The 18977-nt window shown below is 44.8% G+C and overlaps 4 protein-coding genes across 7 annotated transcripts; 2 read left to right on the top strand and 2 right to left on the bottom strand.

Annotated features, from left to right (window-relative positions):
* Window positions 49–1753, top strand: LOC110437019. Of its 3 annotated transcripts, XM_021465009.1 has the most exons (4): window positions 49–506; window positions 583–781; window positions 859–948; window positions 1030–1753. In XM_021465009.1, exons 2-4 carry the CDS (start codon window positions 589–591, stop codon window positions 1212–1214), a joined length of 468 nt encoding a protein of 155 aa, XP_021320684.1. In that variant the 5' UTR covers window positions 49–506; window positions 583–588; the 3' UTR covers window positions 1215–1753. The 3 variants fall into 3 exon arrangements, with proteins under 3 accessions (XP_021320684.1, XP_021320682.1, XP_021320683.1); XM_021465007.1 differs by having other exon boundaries at window positions 859–1753; XM_021465008.1 differs by having other exon boundaries at window positions 49–781; window positions 859–1753.
* On the bottom strand, window positions 7856–8614 carry LOC8067858 (BTB/POZ and MATH domain-containing protein 6). The gene has a single exon (XM_002443836.2). It carries the CDS (start codon window positions 8612–8614, stop codon window positions 7856–7858), a length of 759 nt encoding a protein of 252 aa, XP_002443881.1.
* Window positions 9736–10856, bottom strand: LOC8067857 (alpha-1,6-mannosyl-glycoprotein 2-beta-N-acetylglucosaminyltransferase). Its single transcript, XM_002443835.2, has one exon. The coding sequence runs from the start codon at window positions 10634–10636 to the stop codon at window positions 9809–9811; it is 828 nt and encodes a 275-aa protein (XP_002443880.2). The 5' UTR covers window positions 10637–10856; the 3' UTR covers window positions 9736–9808.
* LOC110437017 (vesicle-associated protein 1-3-like) lies at window positions 14224–18751 on the top strand. Of its 2 annotated transcripts, XM_021465004.1 has the most exons (8): window positions 14224–14569; window positions 15212–15282; window positions 15381–15462; window positions 15571–15686; window positions 15805–15966; window positions 16086–16130; window positions 17582–17659; window positions 18295–18751. In XM_021465004.1, exons 1-8 carry the CDS (start codon window positions 14512–14514, stop codon window positions 18406–18408), a joined length of 726 nt encoding a protein of 241 aa, XP_021320679.1. In that variant the 5' UTR covers window positions 14224–14511; the 3' UTR covers window positions 18409–18751. The 2 variants fall into 2 exon arrangements, with proteins under 2 accessions (XP_021320679.1, XP_021320680.1); XM_021465005.1 differs by lacking the exon at window positions 16086–16130 and having other exon boundaries at window positions 14225–14569.

Raw genomic sequence — 18977 nt, 5'->3', positions numbered from 1 at the left:
AGAATTCCAGCATTTATAATTAGTTGGATGAACTTGTAGTGCGGCCTCGGATGTTGACCCAGCGCTGTTGGGAGCTCGAGGCCATCTGAACAGACCACCATGCATGGAGCAGGCCACTGCGCAACCTGTGGCTTCCCCGACCAGGGAGAAGGTCCCTATGGCCACCCCCCGCCGAGCAGTGCAGCAGAAGAGGGGGTCAGAGCTCCATCCCCTACTCATGTGGAGGAGCCGTCCGGCGAGGCGAGGACACCGCCCGATGCTCCTGATCGGGGGAAGGGACCGATGGCTCTTCGACCATGGTGGGGAGGAGCGCACAAGGCGAGGAGGCCCAGGCTGGCTCCAAGGATGAAGTGGAGGAGATCCAGGAGCATTCCCGCGATGGTCACCAACATATTTATGTCTAGCATCAGCGCAGGGACCACTAGGCCGACCATGAAGAGATCGCGGAGGTCGAGGAGGCGGAGAGAGTAGAACGAGCCGCCAAGCGACTTGTTAGTGAAGTTAAGGTAAGTGCTCTCCTAACTTGAAAATAGAAGGTGCCATCATAACCTTGTAATATGTGTGTGTGCTAAAAATCCGTAGGATGTGATGAAGACAACGAAATATCGTAGAAGATGTTTCGACCAGATTGAAGGAATCGTGACTGAGAATAAGGCCTTGACCGAAGAAGTGGACCGCTTTCGGCTGGAGGCCGAGAAGGTTGCTATGGAGAGAGCTGCTCAAGAAGAGCGGATGGTCGACTTGTCTCGGCGACTAGCCGACAAGGACACAGAACATAGGAGTAAGACTAGTGATTGACACCAGCCGTTGTGCGCGGTTTCTTGTTCCTGTTGACCAAGATAACCGTTGCCACTATAGGTTTGGAGGAAGAGCTAGAGCACGTCCAGATCTTGGAGAGTGAGAGGAAGGTTGGGGAAGAGCTGAGAACAAAGAACCGAGAGTTGGCTGGTAAGACCAGACTTGTCGGGTGGATCAAAAACTCTTTTATCTCGGGGCCGATTACTAACTTCCTTTTTGTCCTTGTTGCAGTGCTGAAAGCGAACACCAAGAAGCATCTCGAGGACCTGGTCAAGGACCGAGATTCGTGGAAGAGCAAGTGCCTCCAGGTCTGGAAGGGTGTGGGCTCGGTGTTCGACCTCATTGGCCTAGAACTTCCTGAGGACCAGCCCCGTGCGCAAATTCTTGGTCCCGTTGAAAAGGCACAACGCGCATGAGGTTGGCTTCAGCAGTTTGTAAAGGACGTTGGGGAGTATGCCGAACCGCATGTGCTAAGCATGGTACATGCCCACTACCCCCTGATCGACCTGTCCCGCTTGGAGGGAGGCTACCGCAAGGAGGTCGGTCTTCTGGACCTGTCGTCGACTGTGATCGGCGACATTAATCTCTACGGGACGTCTACTCCGCCCAGCCGGCCGGGTTCAGATAGGTCGACCAGGGAGTGGTCGGAGTCATCCGCTGCGGCAGATGGACGATCGGCGCCTGCGGTCTCGACCAGCCAGGCGCCAGTGGCCCCGACCTCTTCGACGGCACCAGAGACGCGTGTCGGTGAGCGGCCTAAGCAGAGACGCGTGTCGGTGAGCGGCCTAAGCAGTGAGCACCAGTTTAGTCTGTAGGTTTAGACTAGGACCGCCCAGAGGGGCTTTTATTGTAAACTTTGTTGTGAAAGTTTGTAATAAAGCGGAAATTTATAAACCATAGTTAAGCGCTGTGAATGACTTATAAGAGTGACGTATCACTCAGTGAGGGTTCCCGAGTACCCTTCTTGATTTCGTTACTTAAGCTTGTGTGTCGAGAACAGAAAAGATCGTACTTGTCGAATGTTCTGCATATAAAAAGTATGGAACAAAAAACCAACACTTGTCATTAATCATAAGGAAAAGTTACATACGAGGTGTACTGGTCTAAGGGTAAAAACGTCGTAGTTTGTCTATGTGCCAAGAGTTAGGGAGGCTTGTTCCGTCCGGATAAGCCAGTCTGTAGAAGTGGGACGCGTGATTTCCACGACCACGAAGGGTCCTTCCCAGGGCGTGGATAGTTTGTGCATCCCTTCGTGGCTTGTCTTCCACTTTAGTACCAAATCGCCGACCACAAAAGAGCGCTTCTTGACGTTCCTATTGTAGTATCGTCGTAAGACTTCAAGGTATTTGGCTATAAATTTGGTCGCACTTGAAAAATTTGAGTTAAGACAATTTTAGAAAATGGTTTATTCAGCGATAAAGGGTGTGTATAGCCTACAATACACAGGCAACACACACACCTATACACAACGGTACAACAAAATATAATTACAACCATACAGGCTCACTATTATAACATATAGTACGATGCAGTAACAACAGTGTGTATAACTATATTAATGGACATCGATCATGCTATATTGCTATGCACTAATTAATAATCATCAGAAGTGACAGCAGCAGCAGCAGCACCCGCCGACGACTTCTTGTTCTTCACGGAGCGGCGGTACTCCGCTCTTTCCTCCGTGTCCCTGTCCGCGGCGTCCGGGCGACCGTCGTAGTAGTGAGCACCCCTCCTCTCCTGTGCTGCTGGTACTTCTCGTCGCCGTAGCTCGCCGGCTGCGCGGCCTCCTGCTCGTGCCAGCGGCCTCGGTCGCCGCCGTGACGACGGCGCCAGCAATGGCCGTGACGGTGGTGCTGTCCGCGGTGCGCCATGGCGGTGCCCAAGGCTGCGCCGGCGAGGAAGATGAAGCCGTACTTGAAGAACACCATCGGTGTATGTATGACTGTGCCACTTGTGGAGAGCGAGGCAAGTGAAGAAACCTCAGCTCGATCGGGCGGACAACGGCAAATGCAAATCAGGCAATATAAATATAATACACTTGCTGCTAATCTCTGCTGCTCAGCATGAGCTTTCTCAAATAAAACTTAAGCCGTATATATAGGTCATCAGCTGGCTAACAGCTTGCTTTTGGACACGATACATATACATATATAAAATACTGCAGCGTATATATAGTCGTATAGGTCATCAGCTGGTTTGTTAGCTAGCTTGGTCCCTCGTGCAAGTAATCACACCGTGAGGCGTGAGCGTGAGCAACAAGAAGTCCTATGGCTGAACAAGCTGACGACGAAAACAGCGGCTTTTAACCTTTATTACCTGCACGGAGCTATGGAAAGTCAAACTTTGACTGATAACGGATGCAACTATATATTCTATTTCATCATAGTAGAAAAGGGAAAAGACGAAAAGCTAGGCCTTGTTTAGTTTCCAAAAAAATTTGCAAAATTTTTCATATTCTCCGTCACATCGAATCTTTAGATGCATGCATGGAGTATTAAATATAGACGAAAATAAAAACTAATTGCATAGTTTGGTCGGAATTGGTGAGACGAATCTTTTGAGCCTAGTTAGTCCATGATTAGACAATATTTGTCACAAACAAACGAAAGTGCTACAGTACCTGTTTTGCAAAAAAATTTAGAACTAAACAAGGCCCTAGTAACTGGGCTCCGCCGGTTACTGTGAACTCGGCCCGGCCCGTTAATTTGCTTACTCTTTAAGGCATTGTTTAGTTCGCAAAAATTTTCAAGATTTCCTGTCACATCGAATCTTTGGTCGTATGCATGAAGCATTAAATATAGATGAAAATAAAAATTAATTCTACAGTTTATCTGTAATTTGTGAGATGAATCTTTTAAGTCTAGTTACTCCGTGATTAGATAATATTTGTCAAACAAAAAACGAAAGTGTTACAGTAGCCGAACACCAAAAATTTTACGAACCAAACAAGGCCTAAGCAAAACGGTAGGTAAACCAAACAAGGCCTAAGCAAAACGGTAGGTAGTACCATTAATTTTGGGGTGTACTATGTGTATAGAGGAGTGGAGTTATTGTCGCACACTCTGTATATTTTTTTCTTTTCTGATGGAGCATTCTATTTCTTCTTCTTGTTAAACATTTTTCCTAGTGTTACACCAATTTTCGTAAGGCCAGCTTTCTAGTTCTTTTTGCACAAGTGCGTTCATGGGAAGTTGGGGATACTATCCTTTTATATTATTAACATCTATGAAATTTGTATTGAATATTATGTTCTTAAACTATTTTAAATAAAACATAAAAAATAGATATAAAATTAATGACTTCACGAGAGAGGGCGGGTGTGACTAGCCCTAGGTGTGACTCAAGAAAAAGAAGCTGTAACTTATTAGCCCTGCAACTGCAATGTGCACAAGGAGTAAAATGGTTCAGCTTGCAAGTCCTGCAATGAGCACAAGGAGTAAAAGAAGACGAGTTTGTGAATCCGGGAAGCTGAAATGCCATGTCTTTTGGTTTGGATGTGAACATGTACAATGTTTATGTGAAGAGAACCTGGATGTTGGTCTTTATGTGCATGTGAACCTCATATCTCATTTATGTTTGGATGTGAACCTAAGCTAGATGGTTTGTGAACATGGATGTAAGTGTATATGCTAACTGGATGTTGTTCATCTCATGATATTGTGGACGATGTTCTTTCAAGTTTGTTTGTATTATTATCATGGTGCAAATAATTACTATAAAAATTTTATCTGTGTACCCTGTCCAAATAATTGGTGCAGAATGGTCAAAAAAAGGGTGCACAAATGGCCCAAAAAATTTTCAATGAAGTCAGACAAGGAAGATTTTAACTTTGAGTGCTAATAAATTCGGAATAATTTTTTTTCGATGTCCAAGGATTTTTCTCAAAAATCAACCGCCTCTGGACAAAATAGAAGACGATCTTATGAAAACTATTTTGTACAGCAGTGAATAAAGCAAATATAATAGTGCGGATTCATGTACAAATTCCATACCTTGACGAAGAGGTCTATAATGCATGCCACTACTGGAAGATAGAATTTGATTTTGACCACAATGTTTGCCCACAAAAACTCTAATGTAACCGTGTCGGACTCGATCGGACTCCAATTTGATCATTGAAAAATCTAGGCAATATATATATATATATATATATATATATATATATATATATATATATATATATATATATATATATATATATATATATATATATATATATACACGGCAGCGCTATTCTACACTCTAGGTGTAGAATATTATTCTACACCGCAAGTCAAAACTGAGTTGAAAAAATACTGAGCAGTACTGGAGAGTGTTCAGTATCAACTTGGCCAACACTCAGGACCACGAAATACTGAACAATACTGAAACACGAATACTGAGTGATACTGAATTTTACTCAGTATAACAGTTTGGTGTAGAATAGTATTCTACACCTAGGACGTAGAATAGCACTTGTATATATATATATATATATATATATTTCTATATATATGACGCGTTTCTTTTACACGCGCGTGTAGTTACTCTCATCTTTGTATCTCTAGATTTAAGGTGTATATGACCGGACAAAATGCATATAGACAAAGTATATGATCATACTAGACAATCTAGAGTGATATATATGTTAAGTATGCATACATACATAGAGTATATGGTTATACTTATTGTATATAATATAGTAGTGGCATTTTAGTAATATATTAAAAATATAATTTTTTTTGAAAAATTTCCGCGTGGTAAGATCTAGAGAATCTTAATATGAGTATATAAACATACTCAAACTGATAAACAAGTATGAATACATACACAATGTAGTTTATTGAAGATAAGAGTAACTACACGTACGTGTACAAAGGAATTTCTATATATATATATATTTGAGAAGCTGCGTTGCAATGTCTCATCAACGAGCTTTTCTCATCAGCCATATCTATCTACCCATACAACAAACCCAAGGACTTGTTTAGTTCACCTCGAAATCCAAAAAGTTTTCAAGATTCTCTGTCACATCGAATCTTGTGGTACATGCATGAAGCATTAAATATAGACGAAAATAAAAACTAATCACACAGTTTGACTGTAAATCACGAGACGAATCTTTTGACTTTAGTTAATCTATGATTAAACAATATTTACCACAAACAAACGAAAATGCTACAGTTCCGAAAACTGAAACTAAACAAGGCCCAAAATTATATTAAGCCATGCCATGTCGGCGCCGCCGCTGCTATCCGCCGCCGCGGGCACCAGCCGGTAGACGCGTTCTGCTTCGAAGGCCATCGTCGAGGCGGCGAGCGGGTTCCACGTGTTGCGCATCGAAGGCTACTCGCTGACCAAGTCGACGATCCCCGGCGGCGAGAAGAATCAGCTCCCAGAACTTCACCGTCGGCGGCCGCCGGTGGCGCGTCGACCTGTATCCGAACGGCACCGACAGCTCCAACGATGAGTCCGACTCCATCGCGCTCTTCCTCGTTTACGACGGCGAGCAGGCCGTCTACCGCAACCGCGTCGACGACCACGAGCCGCTGAACCGCTTGAGGGCGCAGTACAGGTTCTGCCTGCTCGACCACGCCGGCAATGCCGCGTACGAGCTCCCCGCCGAGAAGGGCGTCTTCACGTCGCGCTCCGGCGGCGGCCGCGGCGACGACAACGACCGCCGCGGGTGCGGCCACGACACGTTCATCAGCTGGGACGAGCTGGAGGCGCGCCGCGAGAGGCTCCTGCTCAAGGACGACTGCCTCGCCATCCGGTGCGACGTCGGCGTCTTAGATCAGCTCACGCTCCGGTCCATTGCCGTTGGGGCAAAGCGCAGCCGCTCTGCGCGCGACGACACCGACACGAAAAGCTCTAGCTCTAGCGACGATGACACTGACAGTGATGACTCGCGGTCGCGGCGCCGGAAGAAGCGGCGGCGGCGGCGCCGCCGCCGCCATCAGGCGACCTGGCTGGACGACCGCGAGTACGTGCTCCGGACTTTAGAATCTTGATGATCATCAGGGGAGGCGCAGCGCGTGAACAGTCGCTGGAATAAAATAAGGACATACAGTAGTCGTTTCACCACATTTATATACGCACTCGAGCAATTTTCTCTGGCTCCTATCACTCGATATTTTCCGGCCGTCTGATTCCTCCGTCCTCTTATCTCCGTCGACCGCTGCCTCCGTGGGAGTACGTGTACAAGAATCTCTTTCTTTGGAGGAGCGCTGCAAAAGGAGTTGTCTCCGTGAATCTCTCTCGTATGCAAATCATTAAATATCTATTAAAGTTACAGCGATCATTTTGGTGTAACTTTTGGATAGAATTGGTATAAGTACATAACTATTTGAAAATTCTTTGTTTTGTTCATTGTTTTTTAAAAATTGTATGTATGTCTAATTTTGAATCCATATGTAGATCTTTTAATCTGCAATTCATAGAAAATATCTGTTTAATTTGATAATCTTATTTTTGTTAATTTGATTTTGAGGGAAAAAATCATGTGATGGTAGGCTCCAAAATACTCGGGTGGGGTGTAGATAGACCCATATACTAACTTTATGTTGGCACTCATTTTATAGTTATGAGTAAACAAGAAATTTTGCAAAAAGCAAGTAATCCAAAAAATACTTTAAAATGAAGAAACCAAATAATAAGGGAAAGAAACAAACTTTATAATGCATAGAAATAATCAAAACAGGATGCATGCAATCCCGACATAAGACTATCTCCAACAATCGTCACCCAAAATACAAGATCCATTTGTCCTTTGGGTAGCGCTACAGTTAAAAGGTTTCATACTTATTTTTAGTCTTCTCCAACCACAAGACCTAAAAGACAACACTATCTGCAAAATGGGTCTCGAAGAGAGAGGATACCCAAATTTGGGTTATGGCTCTCCTGATACCCAAAGTGATACCCAAAGTGGGTCTTCTGTATGGGTACTCTGTTGGAGGCTATGGGTATTGTGTTGGAGACCTATTTTGGGTTTGGGTTCCCAAATGGATGTGGTGTTGGAGACAGCCTAAGACCCTGCATTGCATCTGATCCAATGTCGAGTAATCCAACAATGTCACTACTTTCGGCGTTGGGCAGAGAGGCAGCGGCGGATGTACTCCTTGTCATCCGGCTCACCACGCCTGCCCTTGTGGGAGCCGCCGTCATCTTCCTCGTCCGGCGACTCAGCGCCGCCAGCGTAGCCGTAGCCGTAGCCGTAGCCGCCGCCGCCGCCGTAGTTTATCATCGTCGCCGGCCTCACCCTCACGTTCTTTGGCCCGACGGCCATGGCCGCCGTCACCTCCGTGACGCCGACGTCGCATCGGATGGCGAGGCAGTCCTCCTTGAGCAGGCTGTCGCGCCGCTTCTCCAGGTCCTCCTTGGTGATGAAGCCCGCGTAGCCGCACCCAGTGTCCCCGAGGCACTCCTCGCCGGAGGTGTGCGGGTTGCGGCCGACGGTCGTCCTGAAGATGCCCGTCTCGGCGGGGAGCTCGTAGGCCTCGTTGCCGGCGAGGTCGAGGAGGCTGAACTTGTACTGCGCCCGCACGCGCTCCTCGTTCCTGTACGTGTTCTGCAGGCGGAGGTACACGGCGATGGAGCCGGCGGAGTCGTTGGACGCGTCGGTGCCGTTGGGGTAGTAGTCGATGTGCCACAGGCGGCCGCCGACGTTGAACGGCTCCGAGGTGATGCGCTCGCCGCCCGGGAGCGCCTTGGTCCACGAGTAGCCGTCGATGCAGAACACCTGGAAACCCCTCGTCGCCTTGGCGACCACGGCCGAAGCGGAGCGCGACGGCTTGCCGGCGCCAGGGGCAGACAGCAGCGGCGGTACCGACGACATGTTTGCCGGCGTTGGTGGTAATTAAGGTAGATGGCCGGCTGAAATCAAATCTACAGCTCCTAGCCTTGCGGTTTGGTTTGGTTTCTTGGTTTCTGGATGATGGATGCCTGGAACCCTCAAGACGTCGTCGATATATATGGATCAGTTTAGGTCGGTTGCATTGCAGATCAGCATGTGCTACGCACGGCAGGAGGACTCTTGCATACGTCGGAAAATTGAAAAAGGACTCTTGCATGTCAGCATGCAGATTACTCCATCTTTGAATTCTCTCTCCAGTTCCAAATCGGATCGTGATTGATTGCAATTCGAAGACGAGCTGGTCTTCACCATGTCGGTTTTCCTCAATTTTAGAGCTTGTTTGTATATCCTCTAAACTTTAGTTGTCTATATCTACATACGTAAAGTTAATGACTAATTTTTTTTTGAATAATTGATGACTAAAACTTAGACCACTTTAATTCACACTAGTATATTACCCGTGCTAACGCTACGATGACGTTTAGAAAAAAATACAAAACTAAAATAAATCATAAAACTAAAAAGCAAACCTACCCCACTAACAAAAAAAGTCTATATAAAAATTACGGTACTTCATTTGGGAACATATATTTGATTAACAAATGCTATGTAGAAAAGTTACCAAATATAAGGTACAAATATACAGCAAAGCTCACTCAAGTACAATAAAAAAATTTACAGATTTCGCTACCTCAAACTTACACGTCACCAAATACAGAGTTAAAATCGATTTAGTGATACAAACCGTGGTCCCGAAACATAACAGGATTTGCATTTGTTTTTTGTAAGGATTTGAACAGAAGTAAAACTCCATTCCAAAGACCTTGCCAATTGCCTCAGCTTTCCCCCAAATATAGTCCAGTGTCCTCACTACATCTCCATTCTGATTTGAATACCCTCATTTCGCGTTATTGTTTGGCAAACACATGTAAAGCTCTTCTCCCCACTCCACTCCCAACATCTCCAGAATGTATAAACCATTACGAAGTAAAATAATAGAGTTGTCTGTCTATGATAGATGTGGGGCAATAATCATATAGGTTGATAGAGACAAAGATGTTCCCATTGAATTAAGTTTGGATGTTGCAGAGAAAAAAAAGTTCTGCAAAAAAACGTGTGCCTATACTCTGAATTACAATGATGATGGGTCTTTAACATGGTACATGTATGCAAAACTCAAACATAGCTCACGATCACGCCGGTCACCCCAGCCACCCCATCATTTGAAACCCCAGCTTGATATCCCTCCTGCCTCTGAATTACGCGGACTGGCCAATCAGCTTTAATATTAGGGACCTTATCCGCATCCTCTAATTCCACAGCTCCTGAACCATTATCCACACAGACGTTGCTCGAACCCTGACCTTGGTGCAGACCGCATTTACCAAAATGCGCAGCACTTCTCCTAGGCCCCCTGAGACTGTAAACAGGAGCTCCAAACGACGGGTACACCGTTGCCCACATGGTTATATCCCAATTGTACTCGTCAAACGCACAAAACTGCTTAGCCTTGGCATGAATCTTCCTCCACACTGTTCTATTGAAGGCATAGCCAATGTTACCCATCTTCTCGGCGACCAAGCTCTCCCAACCTTCACCTTTCGACTTAACATCAGACGGCGCCAGATTGATAGCGTAGCACTGGGGGCACTTCTTCGGCTTCGAATCCACAAGCAGCTGCGCATTCCGGTACGCGTTGAGGAAGATGTAGTGGTCCTCCTCGATGAAGAGAATGTGGCCATCGAAGTCCCTGGTCTCCTCCATCCCATCCCACACGGTGTTCATCATCCACCACCAGTGGTGCTTGAGGGACACGATTCTGGGAGCCCGATGGTTGCCGTACTGGTCCGGATCGCCCCGGCACCCCTTCTCCTTGGCCTTGTCGTTGCTCCGGCAGTCCCCGGGGCTGACGCCGGGGAAGGCGTCCGGGAAGAGGTGCGGCGAGTAGGGCGCGAAGACCTGCTTGACCTGGCAGAAGTCGATGCCCTGCACGATCTTGTCCATCTCCGGGAAGTAGCCGTCGTGGCTGACGATGAGCAGCGCCTCGCCGATGCCCTCGACGCGGGAGAGGCTGTTGACGACGAGGCGAAGGTAGCGGGGCCGGTTGTGCACGTAGAGCACGACCTTGAGGTGGCCATCGGGGAGCGTCGGGAAGCGGTCCCTGTTGCGTGGAGGCAGCGCGTTGCGCGCGGAGAGCGAAAGCGACAGCGGGCTCTGCCGCGGGGTGAAGGTCGGGTCCAGCAGGATCTTGCGGTGCGCCGCTGCTGCGGGCGGCGCCGTGCGACGGGACGCTGGGGCAGTGCGCGGTGGGGAGCGAGGAGGAGCAGGAGGTGGGCGGTGGCGGCGACGCGCTCCTGCCGATGGAGGGCAGCCCGACGCGGTCCTCCACGGTCGGGGTTGGTTTTCTACGATACGGAGTTGCCATAGATACGGAGTTACGGAGATGACGAGCGAGGCTGAGGACGGAGAGTAAGGCGGAGAGTAGAGATGTAAGATCCTTTTAATCTGGGCCGTCTAATCTGTATGACATGTGCTGTAAGTCGTTGATCTTGTAGGTGAGATTTGCCTGGAGAAGATTTCAATTATAGTAGAGATATCTACATACTAATGCATCATCGTTTTTATTGTTAAACCTAACCCATAAAACATCCTCCACTGAGATAGCCTCCTTCCATTAAAATAACTATACCTAGAAAAAAAACACGCACCTTAGAAATCTTCTTACTCACTCAAATCAAATCTAACGGTTAGGATCATATGTGTTATCCTCCTCGTCTCCGCACGCAACTCCTCCTTCCTTTGCCCCTTATCCCGCGCCCCGCACCCACGGTTTGATTCCTATTCCCTACATGTTGTTCTTTTTCTTTCTAAAAACATTGTCCTCTCCTATGGAGTGAACATAAAAACAGAAGAAAAAAACACTGTGCAACTTTTGCCACCACTTCCTAGTTTCGGGCTACAACGAGCTTTCCAGCTTCGGTAATCTCCTCTGACTCATCAGAAATGGCCATATCTGGTAGCTAGAGTCGCGGACGCTCCACCCCTAGTTCTCCACCCTATTCTTCCCTAGCTCACCCCATTCTTCCCAAGCACATAATTGTCTACAGGTTGTCGAATCATCGCTATTAGAGCAGAGAGGTACTTGTGGCCGCCGAAGGTAGGCTGTGGCCTGAAAATCTGATGGGCTTGCACACGTCGCGCGTAGTCATGTGCAACCTAGTTAGCTCCGTCGTCAGTGTCCCTACCAAAAATAGGAACGAAGTTGCCACGGACAAGAAGCCCATGAATGAGATGTTAGTGTGGCCGATGCGCATGTGCCACTCATGCACCATCCACTAGGGCGCACAACTCGGTGTTAGCGCTGCTGTGTATCCCAACGATGATGGAGCATAGTCGTGCTCTCAGAGGCAGGGTTGGTGTCATTCGTGATTGTTGCTCTTGATGAACTATTTCGAGGTTGGGGGATGGGGAAGCGGTTGGCGATTGTTCCACATCATAGACGTCAAAAATACCATCCTCCACCCAATGACGAGCCATGGGATTCCCTTCACGCTACCCCTTGGGTGGAAGGGTAGGCGAAGGGAAAGAGACGGTGAGCTCAGAGCAGGGCCACTTATGGCTGCCTACCATGTCGGGCTAACCTTTGGCAAGGGTCACCTTCCCTAACACCATGGGTCACAGATCCACTGCCCGAGGGCTCAAGTCACAGGGTAAAGGGCTCACCGCGTTGGCCGGTGATGTAGCCCCAACAATATCAGATCCTAGCGTGGTATAGTTTACTGTTGTATTTTTTTCATTTTGGGTTGTCCAACTCCAACCTTAAGGCCATTGCAGGTTCAGGCCAATAAGTCAATCGCCAACTAGATTTTTTGCCGGCCGTCGTCGTCGACCGCTCACAGACGGGCACGGCGCAGTATGCACGCACACCACAAAGTTCCATAGTCACTTGGGACTGACATTCCTTTTTTTAGCAACAGGGACTGACATTCCTATGATTGCTCTTGCATATGATTCACGTTCCACCGCATTTGGGAACGACGTTCCGTGATGTTACCGTTCCATATTTTGGAACGAAGTTCTCGAAACGAGGAATGTGCTCATGTTTCCGTACCCCGGCTGCTAAGGTCAGACATATGTGTTGACGTATAAACCTTAGCTGCTTAAAATTCAGAATTAGAATTAAAATGGAGATTTAGACACAAACATCAGAATATATGTATTTTATTTGCATATATCTGAGTTAAAATAAAAATAGATAATAGATATCTAATAAATATCAATAATTTTATTATTCATATATCAGATATCTACTATTTGAAAAGCATGCTAAAGCTTTGTCGGGCACGACATGGGCAACTAGCGGGTACCCCGTTACCTACTCGGGTACGGATATAGGTGCTTAATTGTACCCGTGGCGGGCATGGGGTTTTTAACGGAGAAGGCTTGCATAAAAATAAGAGTCATTCATGTAAAAGTTTGATTCTGGTGCCATCTAACAATATCTAAACAACCTAATACATGCATCGCAAATTCATCTCCATTCACAAATTCTAGACAGATAAAAAAAAACAAAACATGAGTCTCTTCACTATCCGAAGCGACCACATTTTACTTATATGAAATCATATTGCTTCCACCAAACCCTTTGCATTTAACATAAAAAAGGGCAATGAAGCTTATTTTATTATGAATACAATGTCCAAATAGGATGATAGAAGGACTAAAAAAATAAATTATTAAACTAACCTAAAAATGTGGGGAACGACCTAGAATATGGCTCGGTGGCTTGGTACACCACGACGAACGCATGAGCGTCGGAGTGGGTAGAAAGATGTGACGAAGAGGATGACTAGAGGCAACGACAGGAGGAAGGCGGTGGCGGCAACGACGGCGGCCTTGCGAGCCTAGAGCAAGACGTGGAGTGTCGTGGCACGAGCCTTGCAATGAGACAAGGAGCGTTGTCGAGTGTCGTTAGGCCAGGCTTGTTTCCATGTGGAAAATGAGTTCTATCGGGCTAAAACATCTGCGTGGAGTGCTTCCAAATAGATCAGAGTGACGGCACATGGAAATTATCTGCGGGGGTATCTTCACGGGAAAATTACAGGAATCCTGACGGGATTTCGAGCTGCCAAAGTAGCCCTGATGAGGCGACGAGAGATTTTGTGGAGTGCATTTGTTTGAATATGGTTTTTTTTGGCAAAATCTATTCAGATCAACCAAATTCAATATAAAGAATGTATTTAATTTTAACTAAGGTTGAGCATAAGGATTTGATCCAACCTAATCTTGTACGGAGTATATCGTTACACAGATGAATCAAAATGTGCATACCCAATTGAAGGCTGCACAGTGATGCAACTGCATGTTCCCACTGTACCTGAACATTTGGCAGCCAGCTGCGCACGGCGTAAAGCCACCACGTCACTGTCTCACTGATTCATCCAGCTCAGCTGCATCAGTACATTATTACCACGATGACCTTTCCCTCTCCACCCTATATACTCTGGCTAGTGCCTGGCTACTGCCACCAACCAAAGGGTAGAACCGTCATTTGGTACGCTTGTTCATCCAAGGGAAATGACCCCCATGGCCCCATCCATGTCTTAACGCATTTCTCCTGCAACCTTTTTTTTATGAGCCCCGGGCACTGCAGCGAGGCAGGAGAGCGACCGAAATTTCCCATCTTTTCCTCAATTCCTTGGGGGATTTCCCCATCCTTGTCCCCATCGATCAGAGGTCCCGGTGCTGTTGGCTTTCGCATTCAATTCCTTCGGAAGCAAAGGGAACTTATTTCCTTTTGGGGTCGGATTCGGGGCCGATTTGCTCTGTCCCTGTGAGAGGAGGGCTTGTTGGATCAGGGATCGAGCAAGGTAGCAGCCATGAGCGGAGGAAGCGGGACTTTCCTCGAGATCCAGCCATCGGAGCTCGCATTCCCCTGTAAGTCCTCCCAGATCTCGTATCGAGATCGAGCTGTTTGGATCATGTTGGGATGCAGCCGTGACTGTTCTTTTTTTTTTATGGGATCTTGGTCAAAGCTGGGATCTTGGTAGGGAATCATGGTCGGCGATCCTCACTAGGTGGATTTGCGACGCCCTAGCCTGCTTGGTTCGTGGAGTGGGTTATAGAATCATGTCTTCTTGTAGTAGTCTCATCATGCGATTGAGTACTAGCATCTGTATACCGATCTGTTCGTCTGCTGGGGTTCGAGTGGGCTAGATTTGTTTGTTTCTTGGTTCATGCTTCCAGTGTGCATTGTGTGTGGTGAGTCGTCGTTTTGGTAGTTACTTGGCCTTTCCGAGGCTTTGGGATCTTGTAGAAAAGATTGCTTTGTAACTGTACTGGTGTGTGCTGCTTGTTTTCATGTGGTAGCGTGAAATGACATTTGCCTGTATATTTGTTTTGACTTGACATTCTGGTCATTGTCTGCTTGCTTAGCTTGAAATAACTGCAATGTGTTATTTACCACTTATTCCAAGTGTGCTCTGTTTGTTGAGTTCGTTTGCCTTAGGTCTTTCTGTTGACTATACATTGGATTAAACTGTCTTGCTATGTGCCTGAACTGCTTCTCTGTACATGCAGTTGAGATAATGAGGCAGAGCTCCTGCTCCATGCAATTGACCAATAAGACTGACCATTATGTAGCATTCAAGGTAACTATTGTTCAGTGCTACTTTTTTCATGGATATTTACTTGCTCGGATAGGATGCACTGTTAGATGCAAATCTTATATCTCATCTATGATTCGCAGGTCAAAACAACCAACCCGAAGCAGTACTGCGTGCGTCCTAATATTGGCGTTGTATTACCTGGGTCAACTTGTGATGTTACAGGTAGCACCCAAATCCATAACATCGTGAAACAATGGCTTGATGCTAGGAAATCCACTTACGTTAACTCAAATATGTATGTATGTCTACTTAACCTTTGTCTGTTGTTAGTGACAATGCAAGCACAGAAGGCTTCACCATCTGACATGCAATGCAAGGACAAGTTCCTAGTTCAAAGCGTTGTGGCTGAGAATGGTGCAACAGCTCAAGAAATTAATGCAGCAATGGTAACTACTCTACCACTCTTGATTGGTTCTTTTTTCATAAGGTTGCTATGCGCATACATTCTTGCAGTCTTGCTTGTCATGACATTTGTGATGTGTCTATATGCTTTCATGATAACAGTTCAATAAGGAGCCAGGGAAGGTTGTTGATGAATTCAAGCTGCGTGTGGTTTATGTGCCAACAACTACACCCAACCCGATCCCTGAAGAATCTGAACTAGGGGCTTCTGCTCCCTCATATTCACAAGAAAATGGGATCAGTCATTCCACGATGCCACTATCTGTAAGACACTGATCTATCTCATTTTCTTTGTTTCATATATATATTTGTACTCAGGCTTCTGCGGGTTTTCATTTGATTATCTAGTGAATTGCTATTTCTAATCAGTTTGCAAATTATAGGTATCTAGATCATCTGCTGAAACAACAAAGGAGAAGCCCTCTGAGGTAGCCATCTCCAAGAGATTAGCCAAAAACACTAGCCAAATTTACTGATTTAGTTACTCTCTAAAATAGATTTGATAAAAAATATTAGAATACTCCAACAGACTCTGTAAAGGATGGCTAGTGAGGTAGGCTATCCAAAAGTAGAGAGCGAATAAGGTGGGATAGAGTGCTATTAAATTTAAAGAGTCATTTACAGAGTCTGTTGGAAACGTTTTTCCTTCAAGAATAGCTAAATTTACCTTTAGAAAATGGTTTAGCTAATCTCTTGGAGATGCTCTGGTTGCCTCATTAGACATCAATGCTATTAAATTTAAAAGCTTGCAACTTGCAAAAGCATCCTGTGATTGCACATCAACAATGTTTGAATTATGTGATATGCCCTTGCTAGACTTGACCTAACTAGCCTGTTATGCATACAATTCATTGTTTAATTGATAAGAAAGATTGAAGATGGACTCATGGGAAGAATTGGTCTATATATCCATGATGAATCTCAGTAGTTGATAATCCTTAAAATTTTGGAAACATATACTGTCTTGCAAATTTCAACTGATTACAAAAGCTTGGTGGGAAGCAATATCCCTTGGTGGTAATATCCATTCATGAAGTAATAAAAGACTTTTTTACCCTTGGAAAGAAATGATACTATCAGAAATCTTGCTGTATGGATATAGCTTTTTCTGATGTTTAGATCTATCACATATGATTATGGTTTGGTATCAAATATTCCAGCACTGTCATGGTAACTTCTTAGATGAAGTTTGCTATCACATATATTGATGACTATAATGGATTTCTGGTTTTCTAAGATTTTGTGATCATATTCACTATCCATTTTGAATAGTTGAGAAATATCAAAATGATACTATCAGAAATCTTGCTGTATGGATATAGCTTTTTCTGATGTTTAGATCTATCACATATGATTATGGTTTGGTATCAAATATTCCAGCACTGTCATGGTAACTTCTTAGATGAAGTTTGCTATCACATATATTGATGACTATAATGGATTTCTGGTTTTCTAAGATTTTGTGATCATATTCACTATCCATTTTGAATAGTTGAGAAATATCAATGCCTCATTATCACTAAACTCTGTACTTTTAGGAAGAGAGGCAAACTAGATGGAATGTAAGTAGCTTAGGGAACGAATCCCTTGTTAGTTTTTTAACCTTGATTCCTTCATGATTTCTTATTCACATGAACCACTTGCTTTGAATGCTCATATAGCTCTTAGACATGAATATGCTTCATCAGATGAGTAGTGACAAGTTGGAAGATATAATTTGTCTGACATCTGCAGTTTTTGCTTCTTCATGTCTGATCTATCAAGTCCTTGACAGCAGAAAGCCAAAATACAGGAACTAACTTGGTGATTGTGTATAAGTTGTAAGATACTTTATGAAGTTTTGCGATTTTGACTAATTCACTCTGGTTGGTGATCCTAGGCAACGTCTGTGATCTCCAAGCTAACTGAGGAGAAAATGTCTGCTATTCAGCAGAACCAGAAGTTACGACAAGAGCTGGTAAGTTCTCCAGACATTTTGGTAGTCCTGAATCAGTACTGTAGTTTGTGATTGTGACCATTTGTTTTTTAAATGTCCTTTTTATTGTTTCCATTCTCATAAAAATATTACTTATGATGATATTGTTATTGATGCCATTATTGTATGATTCTCACTTGCTTCTCTGATCGTCATTGTCATCACAAGGAAAAGAACATTGAAAGCTACTGAAGTGAAATCTTTCTTGTTCCTACAAACTGTGCAATTGTCAAAATCATCAGCTTTTTATGCAAGCTAAACTTATTGCTCCTGTTAGAAATTTAATAATCAATTTCAAGTCAACAAACTAAGATCTGTATTTGCATTCGAGGGTCTGTTAGTTTGCTTGTGATGACTGAAATTTTGGATGGTCCTGGTGTGATGAGAATACTATCCTGTTCCAATATTCAAGCAACTGCATCTAATGTTATCTGAGTGAATACCTAGTAGCTGCATATTTAGAAAAGGTAATACACCAATAAATCAAAAGCTTTAACATTGCTATGCCCTAGTGTAATAATTTCAAAAAGCATAATTGATCAAAACCTGTGTGCTAACTCAAGTATATGAGTTTCAAGAGTTTTTCAGGCTCACGAATTTCTGCCTCTCTTCATCAGGAACTTCTACGGAAAGAGAGCAGCAAAACCAGCGGCGGCGGTTTCTCCATCACCTTCTTGTTTGTCGTTGGCCTTCTGGGCATCATCGTCGGCTACATCCTCAAGAGAACATAGTGGAATGGTGGTGTCTCCAGCAAGGCTATACTCCCATGAGAGGATACCCACACGTGGTATGCCTCCCCATGTGTTTGTGCTCCTAATCGGAGCGCCCTGTTCTAACGTGTAACAACAGCAGCACTCCTAGAAGCCTTCGGTTTGTGTACATTGTGGTGGTTCATACCTTTTCTGTTCAGAATTCTTCTCAGAGTTGGTAGACTTGTTTTAAACCTAACTGCCGCAACGTTGTTACCCTTCACATAACCTTTATTCTTTCTGATTCTGATGGATCTCAAATTTGCTGGTATGTTTCTACCCAACTGAAAATGTTTGAACTGTTGCAAGTCTGATGAATTTGTCACATATTTGAACCAATCATTTATTTAGTCTTTAGTATTCCGAATTCGCAGAGATGCATTAGATGTGTATAGTATGTAATCACTGAGCATTCAGAGTAACTAGTAAAAAAAAGTAGCTTCAGGTTTGATCACAACATCATATACATGCTTCTGTTCCAATTACTCTGCAATCAAGAAGTGAAGGAATATATATGTATATATGTGTAGTTATTCAGGTTGGCACCACCG

Source organism: Sorghum bicolor, chromosome 7, assembly GCF_000003195.3.
Source record: "Sorghum bicolor cultivar BTx623 chromosome 7, Sorghum_bicolor_NCBIv3, whole genome shotgun sequence".
In the NCBI taxonomy this organism is placed as follows: Eukaryota; Viridiplantae; Streptophyta; class Magnoliopsida; order Poales; family Poaceae; genus Sorghum; species Sorghum bicolor.
This window is presented reverse-complemented; position numbering and strand designations above follow the sequence as displayed.

Coding starts and splice junctions, on each gene's coding strand:
- LOC110437019 (XM_021465007.1), top strand. CDS start 589: ATGAAGACAACGAAATATCGTAGAAGATGTTTCGACCAGATTGAAGGA. Junction 782..858: donor CAAGGACACAGAACATAGGA/GTAAGACTAGTG, acceptor TTGCCACTATAG/GTTTGGAGGAAGAGCTAGAG.
- LOC8067858 (XM_002443836.2), bottom strand. CDS start 8,614: ATGTCGTCGGTACCGCCGCTGCTGTCTGCCCCTGGCGCCGGCAAGCCG.
- LOC8067857 (XM_002443835.2), bottom strand. CDS start 10,636: ATGGACAAGATCGTGCAGGGCATCGACTTCTGCCAGGTCAAGCAGGTC.
- LOC110437017 (XM_021465004.1), top strand. CDS start 14,512: ATGAGCGGAGGAAGCGGGACTTTCCTCGAGATCCAGCCATCGGAGCTC. Junction 15,463..15,570: donor GTCAACTTGTGATGTTACAG/GTAGCACCCAAA, acceptor GTCTGTTGTTAG/TGACAATGCAAGCACAGAAG. Junction 17,660..18,294: donor AGAAGTTACGACAAGAGCTG/GTAAGTTCTCCA, acceptor TCTCTTCATCAG/GAACTTCTACGGAAAGAGAG.